Below are 24,090 nucleotides of genomic sequence, written 5' to 3' on the forward strand. Positions count from 1 at the left end.
GTCCTTTATCTTCTGTTGTCGTAACCACGCCAACACAAACACACCACTATGCTCTATGTTAAAGGGACATTCACCAATGGTAACCCAGTTCGTAACAACCATTAGACTTTGCTTCCTGCACTGAGCCAATTTTCTTTGAATTCCATGGGTTTCTGATTACTCCGGAATGTGGGACCTTATCAAAAATGTTGTTAAAATTCATAAGGTTGCATTAATGTGCTAATCTCTATGTTATCTCCTCGAAAAAATACAAAAGAAAGTTAACCAGAGAGGATCCTATTTTAACAAATTAATAAATCCACGCCAACAGCCCTAGATTAATTCCCGCCTTGTTTAATGATGACCAATACAGTCGCTCAATTTTTTTCCAATAATTTTCTTCACACTCAACTAATGCTTACGAGCTTGACAACGTACGGGGTTTACAGTCCTACAATTCCTAGACGACAGACCTATAACCAGGGAGTCCTGCCTAACAATGGTCAGAGGCTCCACTATTTTCTTCCTTGTTTCCACTTTACAACCTAAAATACATTTCTTCTGCTTCTGGCAATTTACACTCCTCAGGGATATATGCAACTTGTCTACCATTAAAGATCTGGTATAAAAGATCACAATATTTGGGACAAGTCATTTCACCCAAACGCATCTGTCAATGATAATGGCCTTTTCTCCAAGTTACAAAGCATCACGCATCTATAAAATTACTGAGCTTGTTCTACCATTTGTAAAGCAAATCAGTGATTAATCTTCCCCCCCCCTCCCCACCCCCAGAATTTTAAGGCATTTAAGGATTCCGGTTTTAGAAACATCCATTGAGCCTTGATTGGTATTTTCTTTGAACATATTTTATAGTACCTATACAATTCACATTAAAAATTGAAAACTTTCCCCTGAATACAACTTCAGCTTGTTATGCCTAATCAGCGTGAACAATGATTAGATGTGTTGTGAACTTACTATGAAAGTTGTGGTGTGGAAATCAGCATTCTCCTTGAGCCATGAATCATTGGAAGTTTCTCTCTATTTTACAGATTTATAAGAATCACAGAAAATTTGAGAATTAGTTGACATCAGCAAAAGAGTGAAAATGGCTCTGAAGTGGTTTGGTACATCATAATGCCATAAAAAGACATGTTCTTTATCTGAAAGATTACAGAACTAGAGAAATAATCCTAATCTTTCATCAATTCAAAATGATCAAGTGAACAACAATAAATTTTGCATTGGTAATGTCAGACAATAAATTTAGGCCTAGGTATTGCTCTCCACCTTTTATTTTTATAAACATTAGTTTTTCAGGATGTGGGCATCACTGGCAATGGACTGTACAGTTTATGACCACCTCCCCCCACAACTCCCACTTTGCCATTAAGAATGTCATCTTCTTGAATTGCAGCAGTTCTTCGGTGAAAGTACTCCCACAGTGCTGTTGGTGGAGAGTTCCAGGATTTAGACCTAGTGAAATGAAAGAATAGCAATATACTTCCAAATCTGTTTACTGTGACACAAGTGGGGGGGAACCTCTAGGTGGTGTTTTTTTCATACACATGCTATTCTTGTTATTCTTGGTAGCAGAAGTCTTGGGTTTGGGATGTGCTGGTGGAGGAGCATGTAAGTAAAAGCAGCAACATTAGTATTACAAGTCACCCAATGATGTAAGTCCCATAAAGATCAGGTTCTCCCCCCCAACTGAAAAGGTTCACAAAACAGGGTTGAGTTTCCTTGTGTGAGGCCTTGTAGATTTTTAGATATTAAAGGAATCAAGGTGTATGAGGAGCAAAGATAAGCGGCACTCAGGTAAGACATGGGTCATAATCTTATTGAATTGCAGGGCAGGCATGAAGGACCAAATGTCTACTCCTACTTTAATTGCTTATGTCACATACCAAGAATACATGTTATTCAAGGACAGTCAGCATGGCTTTATTAAGAAAAGCTCACGTTAGACAAACTTGACTAAATTTTGTTTTGAAGAGGATTTACGAGAGCAGTATATTCTAATGTATGGATCTCAGCAAGCTTTTTGACAAAGCCCTGCATGACAAACTAGTCAAGGAGCAAATCCCTATGGACTCAAAGGAGAGAGTCAAATTTGATCCAAAATTGGTTCAGTTACTGGATGCAAGGAGTAATGGCTATTGGGCATTTTGTGACTGGGATTCTACAGGATCGAGTCCCTTTAGACCTAAATGTAGGGGGAATTTAATCCAGAAAAGTCCTAGAACATGTATTTGGAAAGGTGCATCAAGGCAAGGGAATACGAAATAAATGGAAGGACTTTGGTAAACGTGGAGGAACAGAGGAGTGCATGTCCACAGATCCTAAAAATTAGATGATGATTTTAAAAAAAAGCGTTCAAAATGCTTACCATTTACTAGGCAAGACAGTCCTTTGGGTGAAGAATTACCAGCTTCCATTTTGAAGGTCCTGATGAAGCCTATGTTGGATTTGCCATCTCACAGATGGGGCAGGGGGTAGTTTGGGAGGTGTTAGGGGCATTAGGTGGTAGGACTCTTGATGTACAGAGGATTCTTGGGGTGCAAGTTCATAGCTCCTTGAAAGTGGCAACACAAATAAATAGGGTGGTAAATAAGGTGTGTGAAGGCAAGCATACCATTGGTCAGGGCAGTGAGTGTCAAAGTTGAGAAGTTATACTACAGCTGTGTAAAACACTGGCTAGGCCACATTTGGAGTACATTGTGCAGTTCTGGTCACCTCACAACAGGAAGGATATGGAGGCTTTGGAGAGGGTGCAGAAGAGGTTCACCAGGATGTTGCCTGGATTAGAGTGCATTAGCTATAAGAACTTGGATTGTTTTCTATGGAGGTTGAGCAAAGGTCTAATTGAAGTATACAAAATGATGAGAAGAATGGATAGAGTACATACTCAAGAGTCTTTTTCTCAGGGTGGAAATGCAACAAAACTGGAGGGCTTAGCTTTAAAGTGAAAGGGGGAAAGTTTAAAAGAGATATGCGAAGCAAGTTTTTCTGTTTCTTTTAAATAAACACAGAGTGGTAGGTGCCTGGAACCCACTGTCAGGGGGGAGTGATAGAAGCTGATAATGATAACAACATTTAAGAGCAACATTTAGACAGACACATGAACAGGCAGGGAAGAGAGTGATATGGATCACATGCAGGTAGATGGGATTAGTTTCGATTGGTATCATGGTCACCGTAGGCATGGTGGGCCAAAGGGCCTAATCTAATGAAACAAAGGACTGTAGACGCCAGAATCTAGATGAAAAACAATATAATGCTGGAGGAACTCAGCAGGCCAGGGTGCATCCGTGGAGAAAAGCAGGCAGTCAATGTTTCGGGTTAGGATCCTTCTTTAGGAGTGAAGATAGGAAAAGGGGAAACCCAGTATATAGGAGGGAAAAGCAGAGCAGTGATAGGTAGATGCAGGTAAGAGGTAGTGACAGGCAGGTACGGGGAAGGAGGGGAGAGCAGATTCTCCAGGGATGGGTCAAAGGTAAGGGAAAAAAAAAGAAAAAAAAAAGAGGCTAGGAAAGGGAAGAAAAGAGGAACGGTTACTGGGGGGGGGGGGGGTTTGCTGGTTGTGGGGATTACTTAAAGTGGGAGAATTCAATGCTCATGCTGTTAGGCTGCAAGGTTCCAAGATGGAAAATGAGGTGCTGTTCCTCCAGTTTGTGCTTGGAATTTTCCTGGCAGTGGAGACAACAGAGGACTGACATATCTGTGATGGAGTGGGAGGAGAAGTTGAAGTGACTGGCAATGGGGAGATGCAGATCGCAGTACTGGATGAAGCACAGGCGTTCTGTGAAATGGTCAACTAGTCTGCGTTTGGTATCACCGATGTAGAGGAGGCCACACTTGGAGCACTGAGTACAGTAGAAGATATTAAGGGAGGTGCAGGTAAATCTCCGTCTCACCTGAAAGGACTATTTGGGTCCATGGATGGAGGTGATGTCAGGGGCAGGGCAGGTGTTACACCCATGATGGGGGCAGTGGAAAGTCCCCAGGGTGGGAGCAGGATGGGTGGGGCAGGAGAAGTGAGCTAGGGAGTGGCGGAGAGAGCGGTCCCTATGAAAGGCAAAAAGGGGTGGGGAGGGGAAGGTATGCTTCGAGGTGGGGTTCCATTGGAGATGGCGGAAGTGGCAGAGAATGACATGTTGGACATGTAGGCTGGTAGGATGAAATGAGGACAAAGGGGATCCTATCCCTTTTGGGTCTGGAGGGGTGGGGGTGCGAGCAGAGATGCGGGTGTGGGCTCTCTCACCCACAGTAGGGTGGAAGCCACGGTTAGTAAGGAGGTTGGACATCTCGGATGTCCTGGAGTGGAAAGCCTCATCATGGAGCAGATGCGGAGAAGGTGGAGAAATTGAGAAAAAGGGATAGCATCCTTGCAAGAGACGAGGTGGGAAGAGCTGTAATCAAGGTAGCTGTGGGCGTCAGTGGGTTTGTGGAAGATGTCAGAGGATAAGTAATCTCCTGAGATGGAAAGATAAAGGAAGGGGAGAAAGGTGTCAGAGATAGTCCAAGTGAATTGGAGAGCAGGGTGAAAGTTTGTCGCGACATTTATGAAACTGTCGAGTTCTGCATGGGTGCGAGAGGTGGCACCAATGCAGTTGTCGACATAGTGGAGAAAGAGTTGAGGAATGGGGCCAGAATAGGCTTGGAACAGAGACTGTTCAATGTAGCCAGTGAAGAAGCAGGCATGTCAGACCTCAACGTCCTCCACTGCCAAGAGAATTCCAAGCGCAAACTGGAGGAACAGCACCTCATTTTGCATCTTGGAACCTTGCAGCCTAACAGCATGAACATTGAATTCTCCCATTTTAAGTAATCCCCACAACTGTGCCTCTTTTCTTCCCTTTCCTAGCCTGTCTTTTCTCCTACCCCCTTTATTCCTCCTTACCTTTGACCCATCCCCCAGTGGATCTGCTCTCCTCTCCTTCCCTGCACCTACCCATCACTATATCTAACCTGCATCTCCCATTCACTACCTTGTGCCCACCCCACCTCCCCTCTTTTGTTCACCTATCACTGCTCTGTTTTTCCCTCCTATATATTGGGCTTCCCCTCTTCAGTCCTGAAGAAGGGTCCTGACCTGAAACATTGACCGCCCGCTTTCTTCCATGGATGCTGCCTGGCCCGCTGAGTTCCTCCAGCATCATAGTGCTTTTCATCAGCCTAATCTAATGCTGTTCTATGTTCTGTGTCCTATGTGACGTGTTCCTTCAGCTGTTCACACAGAGCTTCTTTGTGCTCCCAAAAATTGAATTTGAAGTTGAGGTTCTCAATGCCATCCCAAATGCTACTTTTCCACTTTAAGTAGCCATTGGTCAGGGATTCTCACAGGTCAATAGGGATGTTACAGTTTTTTCAAGAAAAAAAAATTCCAACATCCTTAAATCACTTCTCCTGTCCACCTGCTAATTGCTTGACATACAAAAAAGGTCTGGTGACCATTAGGATAGATGCAATTGCAAAGGATAGTGTGTGGAGGAAATCTGAGGATGGTCCAAAAAAACGTGACTGTGAGGGACGATTTGATAGGCTGGAGTTACTTTCTTTGGAAAAGACACAGCCAAGGGTGAATTAGCTGAGGTATAAAAATAGAGAGGTCAAGAGTGATTAACCAAGAGGGTCCTATTTTCCTTAAATGAGGGGTCGAAAACCTCAGACAAACTTAAAACTTAATGTAATCGGTAGAAGCTGAAAGTAAGACTAAAAAAAATTCAGCCAAAGAGCTTTGAAGGACTTGAACTCACTGTCCATCAAGGGTACTTGAAGCACAAGTCTTCAAAAGCATTTAAAAAGTACCTGAATGCTTGGTTGGTGACATGCATGTCTAGAGATCAAGTATTTGAAGGTAGGATATGTAGCTCTTTTTTTGACTGGCACAGATATGGTGGTCTTGGTCTGTGTTGTAAAGTTTCAGATTCTGTATCAAGAAATTGGCCCAATATTGATCTACTCTGGCTTAAATGGATTTTCAACACAGCATTTTAGAGTTGTACAAAGAAAGCTCAAAGGAGATGTGCATTGCAAGTTGTTTTTTTTTGGGGTTTCTTTCCTCCACACAGAGTATGGTGGTACCTGGAATTCGTTTCCAGGGGTGTTGGTGGAGGCAGATACAATAGAGGCATTTAAGAGACTCTTAGATAGGCACATGAATATGCAGAGAATGGAGGGATATGAATCAGGTGCAGGCAGAAGGGATTAGCTGAATTCATTTTGTACAACGTCATGGGCCAAAGGCTCTGTTCCTGTGCTGTACTGTTCTATGTTCTAAATTTCTAGATTTTGGTCTTTGGTTTCTCTGGAGAAAAAAAAAACTCAATTCTTATACGATAAGATCCTTTTATTACTATTTGTTCACACAGGTCTTTTGGAGTGATTCCACAAGTATAATCTGTACAACAACTATAGCCATCAAACTTTAAATATCAGGCCCACATATTTCGACAAATGGGTTCCATTGTAATTCTCATTATTTGCCTTGCTTATCTTCTCCTTTGAATTTCTTGGGTCTGGAGTGCCCGTGAAGCATCAAAAAGACTGATTTTACATTTATCTCACTGGTAGATAAAGCTTCAGAGTGACACGTTACAGTCAGCTGTTTGAGATCTGTACAACTTTACTCATGGTCTGCCAGATCCCACACATGCAACTAACAGCCTACAAATACAAAGTTTTGACAGGGCTGTTCTAATGGATTTGATTAGCACCAGAACTTGCTGCTACTTGAAACAAGAGTAATTCTATGCAGGAAAGTTAAAAATGAATAACATTCTTTCTTGTAGCAGTTTAATTGCAAGTTATACAATTCTTACCTACAGTCCAAATTGTTTGGGATTCAGAACATGGATAAACTTGGATTGTAGATCAGTGGCTTTTTATGCATGTTATTTGTATGTTTTTTTTATCCCCCAAGTGGCACAGCTAGCAGAGCTGTGTCTCAGCTCCAGCAATCCAGGCTCAATCCCAATCTCCAATGCTGTCAGTGTGGAGTTTGCATGTTCTCTTTGTGACTGCATGGTTTTCCTTTCACATTGCCAAGACATGCGAGTTGGTAGGTCAACTAGCCACTGTAAATTGGCTCTAGTGTATAGGCAAGTGGTAGAATCTTGGGGATGCAGTTCAGGGGATTGTGGAAAGAACAACAGGATCAGTGCAAGATTAATGTAAATGGGTGCTTGATGGTTAGCACAGACTTGGTGGGCCAAAGACCCTATTTCTATGCTGTATGATTCTATTGTATTTACTTCTGGGTTTGTTAAAATTCATAAATAGTTTGACAAGTTACTTTATGAAATTGAGATTTTCCAACTGCAGATAATCAGATTGGTGATCTTCTACTGTACAATGAAATAGTTTTTTTAAAATTTTATTTACAGCGTGGTAACAGGCCCTTCCGGCCCAACGAGTCCGCACAGCCCATTTTCAACCCCAAATTAACCTACCTGTACATCTTTAGAATGTGGGAGGAAGCCGGAGCACCCGGCGGAAACCCACACAGACACGGGAGAACATACAAACTCCTTACAGACAGCGACAGGAATCGAACCCTGATCGCTGGCGCTGTAATAGCATCGCGCTAACCGCTATGCTACCATGCCGCCCAAATTTAAGATCATTTTTCATCAATTTACAAACACTAATTCACAGTAAAAAGTAGAAAAATTCAGTATGATACACCATTTCATTTTACATTTTGAAATATAATAATAGATGAATTTTCATGCAACAAGGAATGTATTATGTATAATACAGACGGGGTGTTTAAGAGTTGCAGCCTTAATAGAGAGCTTGAGAAATTCAGTGTGCTCTGCCAGACCACAAAATTAGTAAAATTGGGAAATTTTCTTTTGCATACTCAGTCAGGGATTTCTGCAAACCAAGACAGATTCACTTCCAATATTGCTAAACATTAAACCTTCTCACTTTTAGAAAACATGGTTTCTTCATTGACTTCTTGCTTTAAAAGGCCTTTCAGCCTTCATCCATTTAGTTACTGTCTGTCTACTACTACTGAAGTTTGTACTTCTCTCCCCCCCCCCCCCCCCAACAGTTTTCTACCCTTCTGAGAAAAGCTCTCACTGAAGTGGTGCAGATCTACAGAATTCCTGCACGATTTCATGCATCATTTCCAATATTAACATTTTTATACGTAGCATAACCTCATTTCTTCTTGCCAGGGTTTATTCCTGCTTCCAAAAAAGCTGTCTTCACCATACTCCAATATAGCTTCATTCACCCTTTGGATATATCTATAGAGGGCAATGAAAGTAGAGTATGGGCTGTGATGGAAGGGGAAGAAGCACAGGTTGAAGCTAATCCTTTTTTTTTAAAAAAAGGAAAATGAAAGTGGCAATTTTGAAAAGATGGTGAGGACTGAGTCAAGTAAAGATAAATAAGTGATCAGGAACTGGGTTCAGCAGAATTCAGGATCTAGGGGAAGATTCAATTCTGACAAAGCTCAACAAAAAAAAATTGATATATTTTTATTTCGTCAAGCTTGCTAGAAATGGGCAATAAAGAGAACCTTACCAACATTACACAGGAGTGAAGAAAATCCAATATCTACTTGTTCACTAAAATTAACATGCATTCCATTGAGGAGAACATGGGCAATTTATACTTTGATTGGAATAATTAATATAAAAGCTCTCACAATCTCAATCCTACTAAAAAAAACCTTTCTTACAGAAAAGGTAATAACAAGTTGTATGCTATTCCTTTCAACATTTCTACATTAGTGACAAATGGCTACTTTTAAAAAAAATGTTTCCCGTGGTTTAAGTGCTATAATTCTCATTCACTTTGGACTGAGACACTAATATTTCTCCTCCCTGCAGGAAATCTTCTCCGACACAGGAATCGTTAAACTGCTGTGAAGTCTATAAATGGCAGCTTTTCACGATGAAGGACTGAACTTCCATTTGTCCGGAAGAGCAACCGACATCTTCTAGGTAAGAACAGAATTTTTTTTTTAACTTCTTTGGACTTTGCCCATTTAAGCCATAACCAGATGATTATTTTAATATGGCTAGAACACACCACCCGCCCCTTCCCCATATAGTAAACAAATTAATATTCAAATGGTTTATACCTACATTCTGCTTTTTCTTAATATGCTGGCAGAACTGAATAATTCAGATTGAAGAGTTAATTACCAATAATCTTGTACATTGTTCTTATTGGTAGGATGAAAAAAGTTCAATTTCAATAAATACATACAAATGGCATTTGGAAAAAAGATTACAATCTGCACTGCACTCAGTGATAACCATCCTAATGCCACTTCTCTATTTCAAAAGAGACAAAGAATAAAAATTTGCCCTATCCATGTATTAATATATCTGAGAATTCTAATATACTGCATGTCATTAGTTTCATTTTGTATTTTCATAACATTTTTTTTTTAAAAAAGACACACTAACAACTGAGATTCATGGTAACCAGACCACAATGACATTGTTTCATGAAGAGGGGAAAAACAAGCATCTTGGTAATTCTTGTGAATCTCTAAATCATTACGAATTATACTGTACTGATACCAATCTCATATGTAAGGAACTGAATGGAGATGAACAGATATGGAAACACATGGAAACTGCCAAACAAAATAGAAATACTGAATTTTATGAAGCTAATTGCAAAAGCACAGAACTTATAAACATTCCCAAATTAATACAAGCAAATAAATGTTACCATTAATATTCAGTGCAATTCACTTAATTAGATCCACTAAATGACCCATGTAAATATACAGCACAATTTACCATAATTAAAAAAACTGAAAAGTAACCTCAATTCAGTCAATCCTTTAATATTAAATGCTAATGATCCTATTAAAAATTTCCTGTAGTCAAATACCTTGTGTCTCTTTTATTAGCTAATAGCACATAGACTTTGGTACTCTTTAATGATCCAACAATAAAATTGTTTCTGGAAATCATCGCAGGTTTATAATTTTTAGTAGCACATAAGCATTTATTGGTACGATGCATTGGGCTGGTCAAGTGGAGTATACTCTGCAGATTGACAAAACCTTGCTTTAATAACTGGCAACCTTACTACATATGTTTTACCCCTTCAGCATAGAAGTAAAAACATAATTTAAATATAATTATGTTAGTTATGATGCAAAACAATTAAATTTAAATAAGCACAAAAAATAGACAAAGGTAAAATAGTTAGAGTAGATCCACTCCTCATGAATACCACCTCCCCCCACAACAATAGTTGCCGGGGACCCCAGGAAATACTTCCCTGTGCTCAAAGTATGTTGGCATAAGCAATGCCTTCAGGCAAGCAAAGACAACTCAATGTGTTGATATCTGAAATTGCAGCTGTATGTGATACATCATCAACATAATTGAAGCACAGCGAAGGTCTTTTAGTTTTCATTACTGCTTTCATTTTACAGTTATTACACTGATTTACACGATAAACATTACTTCCTTTCATGTGGTATTTAGAGCAGTATTTTTCTTTAAATTACCCGTTAATAGTATTCTTTGACTTGTGTTCATCAAGTGAAAGCAATGCTATAAATACGAGCCTGCATTCAAAGTGATATAACTGAAAACAGTCCAGGAAAGTCATTGCAAGAGAAAGCTTAGGAATTTCTGTTTAGTTCTGGAACATTCACATATAAACTAGATAGGGTGATGATAAATAACCAATACCTTTAAAATCTTCAGTCTCACAACTCAGAGATACCATTTGACCACTTAAAGGCTGCTGATTTTACACACCAGAAGTTATCATCTATGAAATGCTTTAAAGATTTTGGTAAGTATTCAACATCTGGGAAGAAAATTGTTCATATAGAAAATGTTGTGAATCCTTGCAGCAGTAAATCTCTACACTGTACATCACTGCTGCAAATGCTTAAACACAAAAAGCTGTGGTGTGCAACATGTCAAGAAAAATATTGCAGCCAATAAAACATTATTAGGGAGCCAGTTAATCACACCATTTGTGCAGTGACTTCACTTTTCAATATTATCAATTCTTCTTAGTCCGTGGGGATAAATAAAGTGTGCATATAATGTCAATATTAGTTAACAACTTTACACATAAAGAATCCCTTGAAAAAGGTATCACACTTAATTGGAATACTAAATATACTTCAAATTCTAGCTCAGCAACTTAAAAAAAAATGGCAAATGCATTTTTGTGAATTATGGTATTTTCCTAAATAAATGGTATTATTTTTAAGAAAATATCTAAGTCGATGAAACTACAAAAAGTAAGTAGCACAGAATAAATCAGAAGGAAGAACTTTGCTTATAGGAGACACCACTACGTAAAGAAAATGAAGATTAAAAAAAGACCTGCACGATTTCTAACAATTCTCTCTAAGATTACATTCACGTGCAACGAATTCAGTTCAGTACATTGCGCCCGGTGTACATGCAGCTAATTAACATCAAAACTTGTAATCATGAAGCATCTTTGTGAACAGTAAGTGGTCAATCAGTACGGTATACAATGTTAGGCACAAGAAAACAACGCATGCAAGTGTTTCATTTAGAAAAAAAGACAGGAATTGGAAGATTGATTCGTTTGTATTGGGTACAACGTGACTTGGCTGTTTGTTAATACCCCAAGCTCAATGACATTACCCAGACTTTTACGAAATACAATTTCCTAGTTAGCATAAACGTACGATAATCGTAGTCTAATTAACTTAGAAAATATAAAAGGCCAAATGTTTTTATAGTCACCTGGAAAGCCAACAGAGGACAAATTGCAGCCAGTTTTAATGATACCACTATGTTACTTATTAAGTACTATTTTTTATACTTTAAAATCTCTTAAAAACCACTTACCCAATTGACAGCAAACATTGTAAATGGACAGCAGCAAAGTCCAGCAAATGCAGTACGCCTGGAGTATTTGTATTGCCATTGTCATTAATCGATTGTTTTTTGTTTACTTCGCGACAACTGGCATTCAAAGTGATTTTTGCAGGGTGGGTGAAAAGGCGCCAAGCTTATTGCCCCTGCTTAATGCAGAGTTTTCGGGTAGCAGCACCACAGCCGGTTCCAGCACTCCGCTCTGCTTGTGTTGCAGTAGTTACAGGATTCCCCGGGCGCAGGCGGTCAGAGGAGCTGGAGCGATGGGGGAGGAGTTAATGGGCAGGGGACAGCTGCGCGCCGCCCTGTCCTCGGGGCTCTGCGCGCGCTCGAGAGGGCTCACATTGGAATGGGCGCGTTCGCGATAGGGGCGCGCGAACTGGCGGGTTAGGCGCGCGCTCAAGCCCGGGTTCTCCACGTACGCACCTTATTCTTGTACCCTCGCCTCTTAAAAACGTTTATTTTCAGATTTTGGTGCACCTGGTGCGTAAATGTTATTGAAAATATATTTCTGATTCCTTTTAGGCTTGGGATTCAGTTGTTACTGTCTAAATTGATTTTCTTGGTTAGGATTTTTGTAGTGGATTATCATCAGGTAGATTGTATTCTGAAGATTGTACTAGTTTTACTGAAAGCAATGTCTTCTGATGAAGAGCACAGCGCCACAGTTTGGACACTGTGAACAGCGATACATCCAATAAATATCGGGCATTCTAAAGGCACCCGCTGATAGCAATAGTAGACAGCATGCCTAAGGCAACAATTGCTCCGTTCCCAGTCGCAAATGCATTCAAAATGAAAGCGTTTTACAACCTTGCCACTCAGTGACCAAAGCTACCATGAGCAAGACCTCTAAATTGGGCTTTAAAAATGAAACATATTTTGATGATTATTGTTCAAAATAATAGTTCACTGCAAGTTTGCAATCTTGTCTGAATTTCATCTTTGTTCTAAATATGAAGATTTCATGGAATCCTTTCTCTTTAAAGCGAAGCTATCGGCTGCTGTACTTCTCCTACTATCCTGCCTTCCCTGCCCCCACTCCTTTTAACCCACCTCACAACTCCAGCACACTTCTGTAGCATTCCTGTCTCTATCTCAATCCTCATTTGATTTATTCATTCCCCAAAGCACACCACTTTAAACCTCCAGTTCAAGATTCTGATCACCCAATTATATTTATCATCCCCATGTGCTAGCATCATCCCTGTCATAAATAGTTTACACCCTTATCCTCACAAACTGTAGCAAACTTTATTTCCCTTCCTCTCCCCCACCCCCCAACAATTTTTTGAAAATTCTTATCTCCCAATAAACACTATTGCTGATCCCTGTTCTGGTATACCCCTACCACTTCCCACCATTCCTTCTACCAGACCTTGACCATTTCAATGTTCCAAATAAAATTCTTAAAGGAATACAATTGCGACTTCCTACAGTCAGTCCAATGGCTTCCAAGCCCACTCAGATCTATCCCTAACACCTCTAAATTTAAAAGTTAACCACAAGCACACACCAATGGCACCTGAATGTACTTCTCTTTTGGTGTTGAATTAGCATGTAACTGCTGATTAAAACTTCAAGCCTCAGGGCAGAATAAAAACACATTTATACAATGGCTTTATTTTGTTAAAAAATCTCAATGTAGATTGCAAGTATGGAACAACATCTCATCAAAAAAATGAGATATTAGCAAGTGTAATTAAAAGTTTAAAACAGGCAAGTTTTAAAGTGAGTATTAGAAGGAAGGTGAATGGGTATAAGGTTTAGAAAGGGAAATCCAAAGCATAAGGTCTGCAAAGCTGAAGGTTCAGTGCAGGGTTAAGAGATTTTAAGGTGCCCAAAAAGTCAGAGTCGGAGAAATACAGAGTTGTTGGTGGTCACAGAAGTAGAAAAACTTTTATGGATTCGAACACAAAGAATTTCAATTTTGCAGCATATGGGGACTGGTTTTCAATGCTGGTCTGCTGCCATGGGTGTTGGGTAAAAAAAATGGTGCAGAATTGGATATTGACAGCAGAGTTCTAGATGAACTGAAATCTATAGACGGTGCAAGGTTCAAAGTCAAAAGTCAAAGTCGAGTTTATTGTCATATGCACAAGCACATGTATGCAAAGATGCAATGAAAAACCTACCTGTAGTAGCATCACAGGCACGTAGCATCAGATATACAACATTCACAAGAATTAAGAGCAACCCAAGACTACTGGAAAAATGAAAAGTGGCAAAGGGGCAACAGGAGGCCTGCACTACAGACAGGAACAGGCAATGTGATAGAAGCCGTTATTATAGCCGATCTTTAAAATGAAGAGGATTTGGGGTCAATAACTCTATACTGGGCCAGATAGGACTGTGAGATTGCAAATAATTTGACCTAGCCTGACACATTGACAGAGAAGGGTGATGGAATTGAGAAGATGATTGCTTCCATCTTAGTATTTAACTAGAGGAAATCCTGCCTCATCTAGAATTGGAAGTTTACAACATATAGAGGCAGAAGAGGTTCATTCAAAGTAAAAGAGACTGGAGCTGGGTTCCCAGCTGTATATCATTCCAAGTAAAGCAGGCTCTATGATTTCAAATAATGTTCATAAGGGACAGTTGGGGTGGGGGTGGGGGGGGGGAGAAAGAGAATTAAAGGCCAAAGAATTGATTCTTGGGATCTCAGGAGTACCATTTGGGATAGGAAGAAAAACCATTGCAAGGTGTTGCTTTGGCCATGTGTGGAAAGGTGAAAATAGATCCAAAGTGAGCTACATTTCCACTTAGCTGAACATCAGAAGAGAAGGTTTGAAGGAAGATGGTATTGTCAACCATACTAATGCAGGGGACTTGAGATAGAAAAGGAGGGACATAGCATCATTGTTACAGAGAAGGTAATTAACGACGAGTAGGCTGGAAACAGTCAGCAGATCAGGTCTCATCTGTGGAATAGAGATAACATTTCAGGTCAATGATTTGTCATTAGAACTGGAAAAAGTTAGAAATTAAACAAGTTTTAAGATGCATAGAAAGAGGCAGAGCAGAAAGAACGAAGAAGTTCTGTGACAGGCTGGAGACCAGAAGAGAGCAAATGAAGCAAATGGTGGTGGTGCCAGCTGAGTGAGAGCATTAAAAATGTGTCTGGCTGTACTTTGCCATCATAACCAGGAACCCAAACACTCTGTTCTGGTGAAATAGCAATTTACTTACCTTTCTTCCAAATTATTGTATTGCATTCAGTGTTCACAATGTGGTCTCCTCTACATTGGGGTCACTTCTTTGCACAATACTTTCAAGTGGTCCACATCAATAACCCCAAGCTTCCTGTCGCCTGCCACTTTAATTCTCTATCCCATTGCCAGGCTTACCTTGACTTCTTCATATTTATACTTCCTCGAGACATATCTCCACCACCCCTTCTTCACCAGCACCACCTAGCCTGCTGCCATTCATTCAGACTCCCCAGGTCTGCACCCTATCACAGGTACTCCCCTTTGTTTTGCCTCCCTTCTTTTCAACTCAAAACTTGTTTCATTTCTAACTTTTTCTCAGATTTGATAAAAGGTCACTCGCCTACACTTTAACACCCTTTCCCCGTCCACAGATGCTGCTTGATATTCAGAGCATTTCCAGCATTTTCTGTTTTTAGTATAAGAAATTTATGAAGAAATGCAAGATTGGAACCAGTGTGGCAGCTTACAAAGAAAGAAGTAAGTACATATGTATACACAAAATAAATTGCACCAGAATAGCTTGAAACAACACAACTTTCAGCTGTGAAAAATTACATAAGGAGTGATCTTCAGATATTTGAAAGTGCATCAAATTAATATTTGGGTCAGGCACATCACCAGCAGGGATTATTCTTTTTATATTTTCTCAACCAAGTACTCATACGCTGGGATGCTAGTTAGTTGTTAAAGAGATAATTATGGTTTTCTTTCAATTGTGGCAGTTCAGCATATAATGCAAGTTGAAATAACAGCTATTACTGATGGTATTTGACGTTTCAAAAAAGTTTAGAAAATACTGCTTCATCCCCAATATTAGAGTACTAATTTCTGATAAAGGAGTGGCTGTAAATGGATCTGAGAGATTGGTTGGACACATTAAATCTAAGGGATTGTTTTATTGCCAATGCTGAGATTCATAACTCTGCTGGGCAAAAGCTCAATATTCTCACAGGTCTACTTTTGTATTTTGTATCCTTTATACTAAAGTACACAAGTTGCACCATTCAGAAATGTCTCACTAAGCCTTTGATTTTGAGATTATTGCAATCTTTCTCTTTTCTACACTCATTTACAAAATGCAGCATAATACTGTGGTTCATCTCAAGATACAGTAATTCCATGTGTTGACCTGTCTGAAGCAACTGTAAGGCCAAATGGAACAGATTAAGGCCAGATCCAATGGTTTGAAATGGGGAAACAATAAAATCTTATGAACTGTGGATGGAAAATGGTTAGAAGTCAAAATTGAGGGCTTTTTGAATGCACAAAGCTTTTGTAATTAGGTGGATAAATTTATGGCATAAATTTTGGACAAATGGGTTTGAACTAGTAAGATGTGGTAGTAAGATAACCAAGGCTGGGAACAGAATACCCAATGGTATTTCATATTTTGTAAAGGCAGTCAGAATGGATAAGATGGAGGTATAGGGTGGGAGACAGTGGTGAGAGGTTAGAGAGGGCTTGCAATGGTGTCTTACACTAATAATAATGGATGACATTAGGTTGCAGAGAATAAGGTAATTGGCTCAGATGATCAAGCTGTAAAATCATTTGGATGGGGATAAGGATGAACAAGACCCAGAAAACACTGGTACGAATAGTCTTTTAGCCTACCCCCACCACCGCAGATGTATTTTTGAACAGAGTACAAATGGAGAAATGGTTGGGGAGTTGAATGTGCAGGGTACTTGTACCAAAGATAATCCAATAATCTTGAGGATGAATTCATGGCATACATGAAACACCACTTCAGAGAACAATACTTTACTGACCCAATCACAGATCTGGTCATGTGTAATGAAGCAAGGTTAATTGGTAATTTCATAATAAAGGATTGTCTGTCAAAAAGTGATCATAATATGATATTTCTCACTGTCAGAGAACTGTAGAGCTATATAGCACAGAAAACAGGCTCTTCAGCCTAACTCATCCATGCTGACCAAGTTGCCTCACTGAGCTAATCCCATTTGTCTGCATTTGGCCCATAATCCCTCCAAACCTTTCCTGTCCATTTACCTATCCAAATGTCTTTTAAATGTCATAATTGTACCTGCCTCTATCACTTTCTCTCGCAGCTTGTTCCATGTATGCACCACCCTCCATGTGGAAATAGTTGCCCCTCAGGTCCCTTTTAAATCTTTTCCCTCTCTCTTTAAACCTATACTCTCTAGTTTTGGACTCCCCTACCCTGTGAAAAAGACTGTGGCTATTCGACTTTTCTATGCCCCTCATGATTTTATAAACCACTGCAAGTTCACCCCTCAGCATCCTACACTTCAGGGAAAAAAATCCTGGCCTATTCAGCCTCTCCTTATAAACCAAACCCTATAGTCACTATAATATCCTCATCTTTTTAATGATATCCTTCCCATAGCAGGGCAACAAGAACTGTATGCAGTACTCCAAATGTGGCCTTACCAAGGTCTTGTACAAATGTAACATGATGTCCCAACTCCTGTACTCAATATCCTGACCAAGCACGCCAAACACCTTCTTTACCACAGTCTCCCTGTGTCACCATTTTCAAGGAACTATATACCTGCTCTCCTAGGTCTTTCTGTTCCACAACACTCCCCAGGGCCCTACCATGTACTGTGCAAATCCTGCCCTCGTTTGTCTTACCAAAAAGCAACACCTTGAATTTATCTGAATTAAACTCCATCTGCAAATTCTCGACCCACTGGCTCAGTTGATCAAGAATGTGAAGTTCTGTCCTAAATTAGAGCTCTAAATTGTAGGGGCGGTTACCTCCATTGGAAAGGCAGGTTGGCTTGCAAGTTGGGTAGTTAAAGTATGGTGATAAATAAGTAGTAGTAATAGAAATACATTCCACTGAGAAACAAAGAGTTTCTGGGAAAATTAGTGCATCTGTAGCTAAGTAAAGAAATTAAAGAAGGCAACAAGTTGAATGAAAAAGCTTAAAGTTGCAAAAGACAATCAAAGGCTTGAACTATAATTACCTTCTGTGGTGGGCTGTGGTACACACAGGCAGCTCAACAACCTTGGGGATGTGGACTAAAACTGGCAGCTACCTTGCAGATCCAGGCCATTTATGTTATCAAAAAGGAAGACATGGGGGACTTGTTACTTATTTGTCATCCGGACCTGAAAAATTGACGTCACCTCCGGTGGTCTTCCTTCACTTCCTGTCCCATTGAGTAGAGCATCCATAATTCACACCTCTCCCATTTCGACTTGAAAGAAGTTGCTATGGGGTTTATAATGTATGGTAATGTATAAGACAATACCCACTTCTGGGTAATAAATTCTGTTGTTTGATTTTGAATATGTTGTTGCCTCAACCCTGCCCCAAAATGAAGATAAAATTTGTGACAACTGCAACCAAATCCTGAATGCATTACCATAATGGAGTTTGTTCTGATGGAAATTTTCTTCCATCTCTCCTTGGTTGCCTGTTTGAGGAATAGAATATTTCTGCTCAGTTAATGATCCTACAAATTTGCTCCAGTCCTCAAAACCAAGCACAAATATAACCCTTTGCTGCAGGTCTTACAGCATTATCCATTGATCTCTTCCAGCTCAGGAAACAGACTTAAACAATCATAATTCCAAATGTTATGGTTCAGTTGTGAAACAATCTTACACTGGCTATTTCCCCCTTAAGTCATAATAGCAATCCTCTAAACTTGCTTCTCTATCACCACAACTACATTCCCTGCAAGGCACCTGGTCAAAAGAGGAGAAATGTGAATGTATTTAAATATGCAAATCCATCACAATGATGGACGTTAAGATTTAGCTTTCTTCTAAAAGCATTTTATTCCATCTGTCCACTAAATGTATATGTAACTTAAACCAAAAAACCTAATCTGTCTCATCAGTTAATGATTTGTTAAAGCATTTGGTTTTAGCTTAGATGTGCACAAAACAAAAAGCATTCAGGTGGCAATGGGGCACTTATACAAAATTACGGTACCTGACAGGGAATTGAGCTATACAGCAAGTGTGGGAATTTTCAGTGTATGACAATAGCAAATCAATTGCCCTAGTCATAATCAATCAAAAATAGTCCCAGTCTATTAGTAACAATGGTATTAGTGAGGGATACGATACTTGAAATCTTGTACAAATCTAACTGTCAGATTGAAACGGTTGGTGATATGAAGAAAGCATCAGTCTGGAGATTTAATACAACAGTTCAGATAACATTAGGAAAATACATTATGAATGATTAATAAAAGCACCAAACCTGATGATATTTAGTTGTCAGTTCTGTAACCGACCTTTGCTGTGTGCTGCAGGCGTCTCTAAAACCATACAGTAATGAAAATCTTTGATATTTCCCTTTCCAGTAACAGCTGTAAATGACCGAGTTAATAAGGAGTTGAAACATAATTTGCAAAAACTACAGTTGTCAAAATCTGATTAGCCTGCTATGATAATATTATTTGGTTAAGTTAATGGACTGTTCAAAAGTTTCTCTCTAGATTGTCAGATTGTATTCAGATTGATTTTTCACCCTTATCATTAGAAGTTTAAAACAAAGCATTGACTATTTGATATTGTAGGTTTTTACATAGTACAGTACAGGAATAGGCCCTTTGGCCCACCATGAGGCCAATCTAACCAATCCTATCTGCCTGCACATGGTCCCTATCTCTCAATTCCCTATCTGTCCATGTGACTGTCGAAATGCCTCTTAAGAATTGCTATCAGATCTGCTTCTACCACCCCCTCAGGCAGCATGTTCCAGACACTTACCACTCCATGTGAAAAAAAAGGTCTCCTTTAAACTTTCCTCCTCTTGCATTAAACCTACACCTTTTAGTATTTGACATTCCACCCTGGGAAAATGACTATCTACCCTAAGTATGCCTCTCATAATTTTATACACTTCCAGCAGCTCACTACTCAGCCACCGATGCTCCAGAGAAAACAATCCAAGTTTGTCCCGCCTGTCCTCATATCTAATACATTCCAAACCAGATAACATCCTAGTGAACCTCTTCTGTACCATCTCCAAAGCCTACACATCATTCAGTAGGGATAGTCCAGGGATTTATAGACCAGTGAGCCTTACATCTGTGGTGGGCAAACTGTTGGAAAAGATTCTTAGAGATAGGATCTATGGGCATTTGGAGAATCATGGTCTGATTAGGGACAGCCAGCATGGCTTTGTGAAGGGCAGATCATGTCTCACAAGCCTGATAGAGTTCTTTGAGGAGGTGACCAGGAAGATTGATGAGGGTAGTGCAGTAGATGTGGTCTACATGGATTTTAGTAAGGCATTTGACAAGGGTCCGCATGATAGGCTTCTTCAGAAGGTCAGAGGGCATGGGATCCAGGGAGGCTTGGCCATGTGGATTCAGAATTGGCTTGCCTGTAGAAAGCAGAGGGTTGTGATGGAGGGAGTGCATTCAGATTGGAGGGCTGTGACTAGTAGTGTCCCACAAGGATTGGTGCTGGGACCTCTACTTTTCATGATTTTTATTAATGACGTGGATGAGGGGGTAGAAGGGTGGGTTGGCAAGTTTGCAGATGACACAAAGGTGGTGGTATTGTGGATAGTGTCGAGGACTGTCAGAGATTGCAGAGGGACATTGATAGGATGCAGAGCTGGGCTGAGAGGTGGCAGATGGAGTTCAATCTGGAGAAGTGTGAGCAGGTGCACCTTGGAAGGACAAACTCCAAGGTGGAATACAAAGTTAATGGCAGGATTCTAGGTAGTGTGGAGGAGCAGAGTGATCTGGGGGTTCATATCCAAAGATCACTGAAAGTTGCCTCACAGGTGGATAGGGTAGTTAAGAAAGCTTATGGGATGTTAGCATTCATAAGTCGTAGGATCGAGCTTAAGAGCCATGAGGTAATGATGCAGCTCTACAAAACTCTGGTTAGACCACACTTAGAATACTGTGTCCGGTTCTGGTTGCCTCATTATAGGAAGGATGTGGAAGTGTTGGAAAGGGTGCAGAGGAGATTTACCAGGATGCTGCCTGGTTTAGAGAGTATGCATTATGAGGGGAGACTAAGGGAGCTAGGGCTTTACTCTTTGGAGAGAAGGAGGGTGAGAGGAGACATGATAGAGGTATACAAAATGTTGAGAGGAATAGATAGAGTAGACAGTCAGCGCCTCTTTCCCAGGGCACCAATGCTCAATACAAGAGGGCATGGCTTTAAAGTAATTGGGGGGAAGTTCAAGGGAGCTATCAGAGGAAGGTTTTTTTACCCAGAGAGTGGTTGGGGCATGGAATGCGCTGCCTGGGGCAGTGGTGGAGGCAGGTACATTAGTCAAATTCAAGAGATTGCTAGATAAGCATATGGAGGAAGTTAAAATGGAGGGATATGTGGGGGGAAGGGGTTAGATAATTTTTAGGTGAGGTTTAAAGGTCGGCACAACATTGTGGGCGAAGGGCCTGTATTATGCTGTGCTTTCTATGATTCTAGGATATATTGTGGCGACCAGAGCTGCACACAGTACCCCAAATGTGACCTAACCAAAGTTTTATAGAGCTGTAGTACGACTTGTCAACCTTTATACTCAATGGCCGAACTGATAAATAATGAATCATGCAGCAATTGCTGAACATCATTCAGACAGTGCCTATTAAATGGCATGTGATATATGTGTCATACGGTGCCAGCAATGACCACTTCCAACAAAAAGAATCCAACCACTTCCTCTTGGCATTCAAAACCATTACCATCACCGGTTCCCCACCATCAAAATCCAAGGGATCATCGCTGACCAGAAACTTAACTTGCCTAGTCATACGAGGAGCTATGAGAAACTGGGTATCCCATGATTCTGCTCTTGATCCCCCAAAACCTTTCTGTTATCTGCATGGCAATGTGATGAGATACTAATCACTTGACAACAAAAGAGCAAGCTCCAACAATAATGAAGTTAGATATCATCCTGTATAAAACCATCTGATGTACTATACATGCAGTTTGTATTATCTTAAGCATTTTTCTCTTTTGCCAAGTAAATAAGAAATGAAATTTTGAAATTCACTTTTATTAAAAAAACCTCATAATTCACCAAGGCTTTCTTGATAGCACCTTCTAGAAGATAAAGGACACAAGAAAGTAGGAGCAGATGTAGGCCACTTGGACTCTTAAGCCTGTCCCACCATTCAATATAGTCAGTTCCCCTTGGCCCTTAATTCTCTAATCATTCAAAATTTTACCAGCTTTCTCTTTAAATACCACCAATGATCTAGCCTCCACAACTCTGTGAGGTAGAGAATTCCAGAGATTCATCATCTTCTGAATCTCCCTTCTTTACCACCAACGAGGACAAGGACAGCAGGGTTATAGAAACACCACCACTTGACACTTCCCCTCCAAGTCACAACATTCTGATTTGGAAGTGACTGGTCAATATCCAGGAACACCTAATGGTACTTTCACCATAAGAACTGCAGTGATTCAGGAAGACATTGTTGGCCTTGCCACTGACACTCATATTCCATGAGGAAACAAAAATAAATCAAAATACAACTTGCAGACACCAGAAATCTGAAAGGTCATCGGGCTAAAATATTAAATTTCTTTCTCTTTCCACAGCTGCTGCCTGACCTATGGATAATTTTAAAAAATGCTTTTATATAAAAAAAAATCAAATGTAAATTGATAAAGGAATCATTGTAAAATAATGAATGTATGTTTATCAATACTTAATTAACAGTATTCATAATAAATTAAATTTAATGATGTTGGTTAAATATAGGTAATTGAAATTATTCTTGTTTGATAATAAATGTGTTCACAATAAAGGTACAGTGTTTGGAGGTGATCATCCATTGGCAGAGTCAAGTGCACCACGGACAGTTTATCAGAAAATCTCAGTTGCATCTGTCATGTACACAGTCTGAAAGGTGTCAGGATCTCAGAAATTCTCACCCTGAATTCCGGTGTATATAATTTCAAATAGTCTTGAACTGTAAGACAGTTTATTCGGTTGATAAAACACACACCAAGTTTGATGCAAATAAAGATATTAAAATGTTTCCAACAAGACTTTTAAACATATCAGAAAATGCAAGGTTAACTATTTTATTGCAAAATATGCAATGTCTAGAAAATATATTAACAATGAAATATAACGATCAATAGATTTCCTTCCTATGTCCCACTTCAGGCATTATCTTAGGTATCATCTGATAATAAAAAGTCTCTATCACGTTTGCACCTGATTTCTTGAAATGTTAAATTCATATAGAAAAGAACAAGGCGAATAAATCAGTTTTGATAGACTGGATACAGTGAGAATGTCTCCATCACGGAAAAGAGCAATAACTAGAGACCATCATTATCAGACGGTAACCAAGAAAACCAAAAGAGAATTCAAGGAAACTTCTTTACTCAAGAGCGGTGAAACTATGGAACTCACTACCAAAGGGAGTAACTAGATTGAATTGTATAGATATATTTATCATGTGGTTGGTCAAGAATATAAGAATACAGGGTTATGCTTTTGGAGTTAGATGGGGAAAGAAGAGAGGAGGGTCAGGTGGAGAAAACTGGCCTATTTGGGCCCCAAATCCTACATAATCCTTTTGCACTAAGTATTCTGCTAGTTCTTTTAGCTTCAAGCTAAGCATTTTCAAGTGGACAAACAGGGTTTTTAATAACAAAGATGCAAGACATTGCATATTTTGCAATAAAATAGTTAACCTTCCCTGCTCAAAAATGTATTTGAAATGTTGGTAACATTTTGTATTTGAAGGTCCTAATTATGCAAGAATCTTGACCCTTGAGTTCATCTCATCATAGCTTTATCACCCATTGGCTTTGATGAATCAAGCTAGCAGGCAGTATCTTGCAGCTTGCAAATTAGAACCAGCTGTTAACAACTTCTTGCAATTGTTAATTGATAAGAGATCAGTCCATTTACAGAGTGTACTGGGACTTGCTGTTTTAAAGCTTTACCTTCAATGGGGATTACTGAGCACAAACCCCACTCGGCAATTTATTTTTAGGGCAGTGAAAGAAAACAAAAAAAAAATTCATATAAAACATCAAACATAATTGTTCAGCTTTATCTTGGAATATGAGAAATTTTGGTA

The 24,090-nt window shown here is 39.6% G+C and overlaps 1 protein-coding gene across 1 annotated transcript in view; it reads right to left on the reverse strand.

The window, feature by feature from the left end:
• The window catches only part of vwde (von Willebrand factor D and EGF domains), a 151,329-nt gene extending 139,238 nt beyond the window's left edge, over positions 1-12,091 (reverse strand). The window contains exon 1 of the mRNA XM_052016930.1: positions 11,817-12,091. Within this exon, the coding sequence (XP_051872890.1) occupies positions 11,817-11,901 (85 nt within the window). The 5' untranslated portion in view covers positions 11,902-12,091. The remainder of the gene's footprint in view (positions 1-11,816) is intronic.
• Between the last annotated feature and the right edge of the window lie 11,999 nt (positions 12,092-24,090).

The sequence above is a fragment of the Pristis pectinata genome, chromosome 5, assembly GCF_009764475.1.
Source record: "Pristis pectinata isolate sPriPec2 chromosome 5, sPriPec2.1.pri, whole genome shotgun sequence".
Classification (NCBI taxonomy): Eukaryota; Metazoa; Chordata; class Chondrichthyes; order Rhinopristiformes; family Pristidae; genus Pristis; species Pristis pectinata.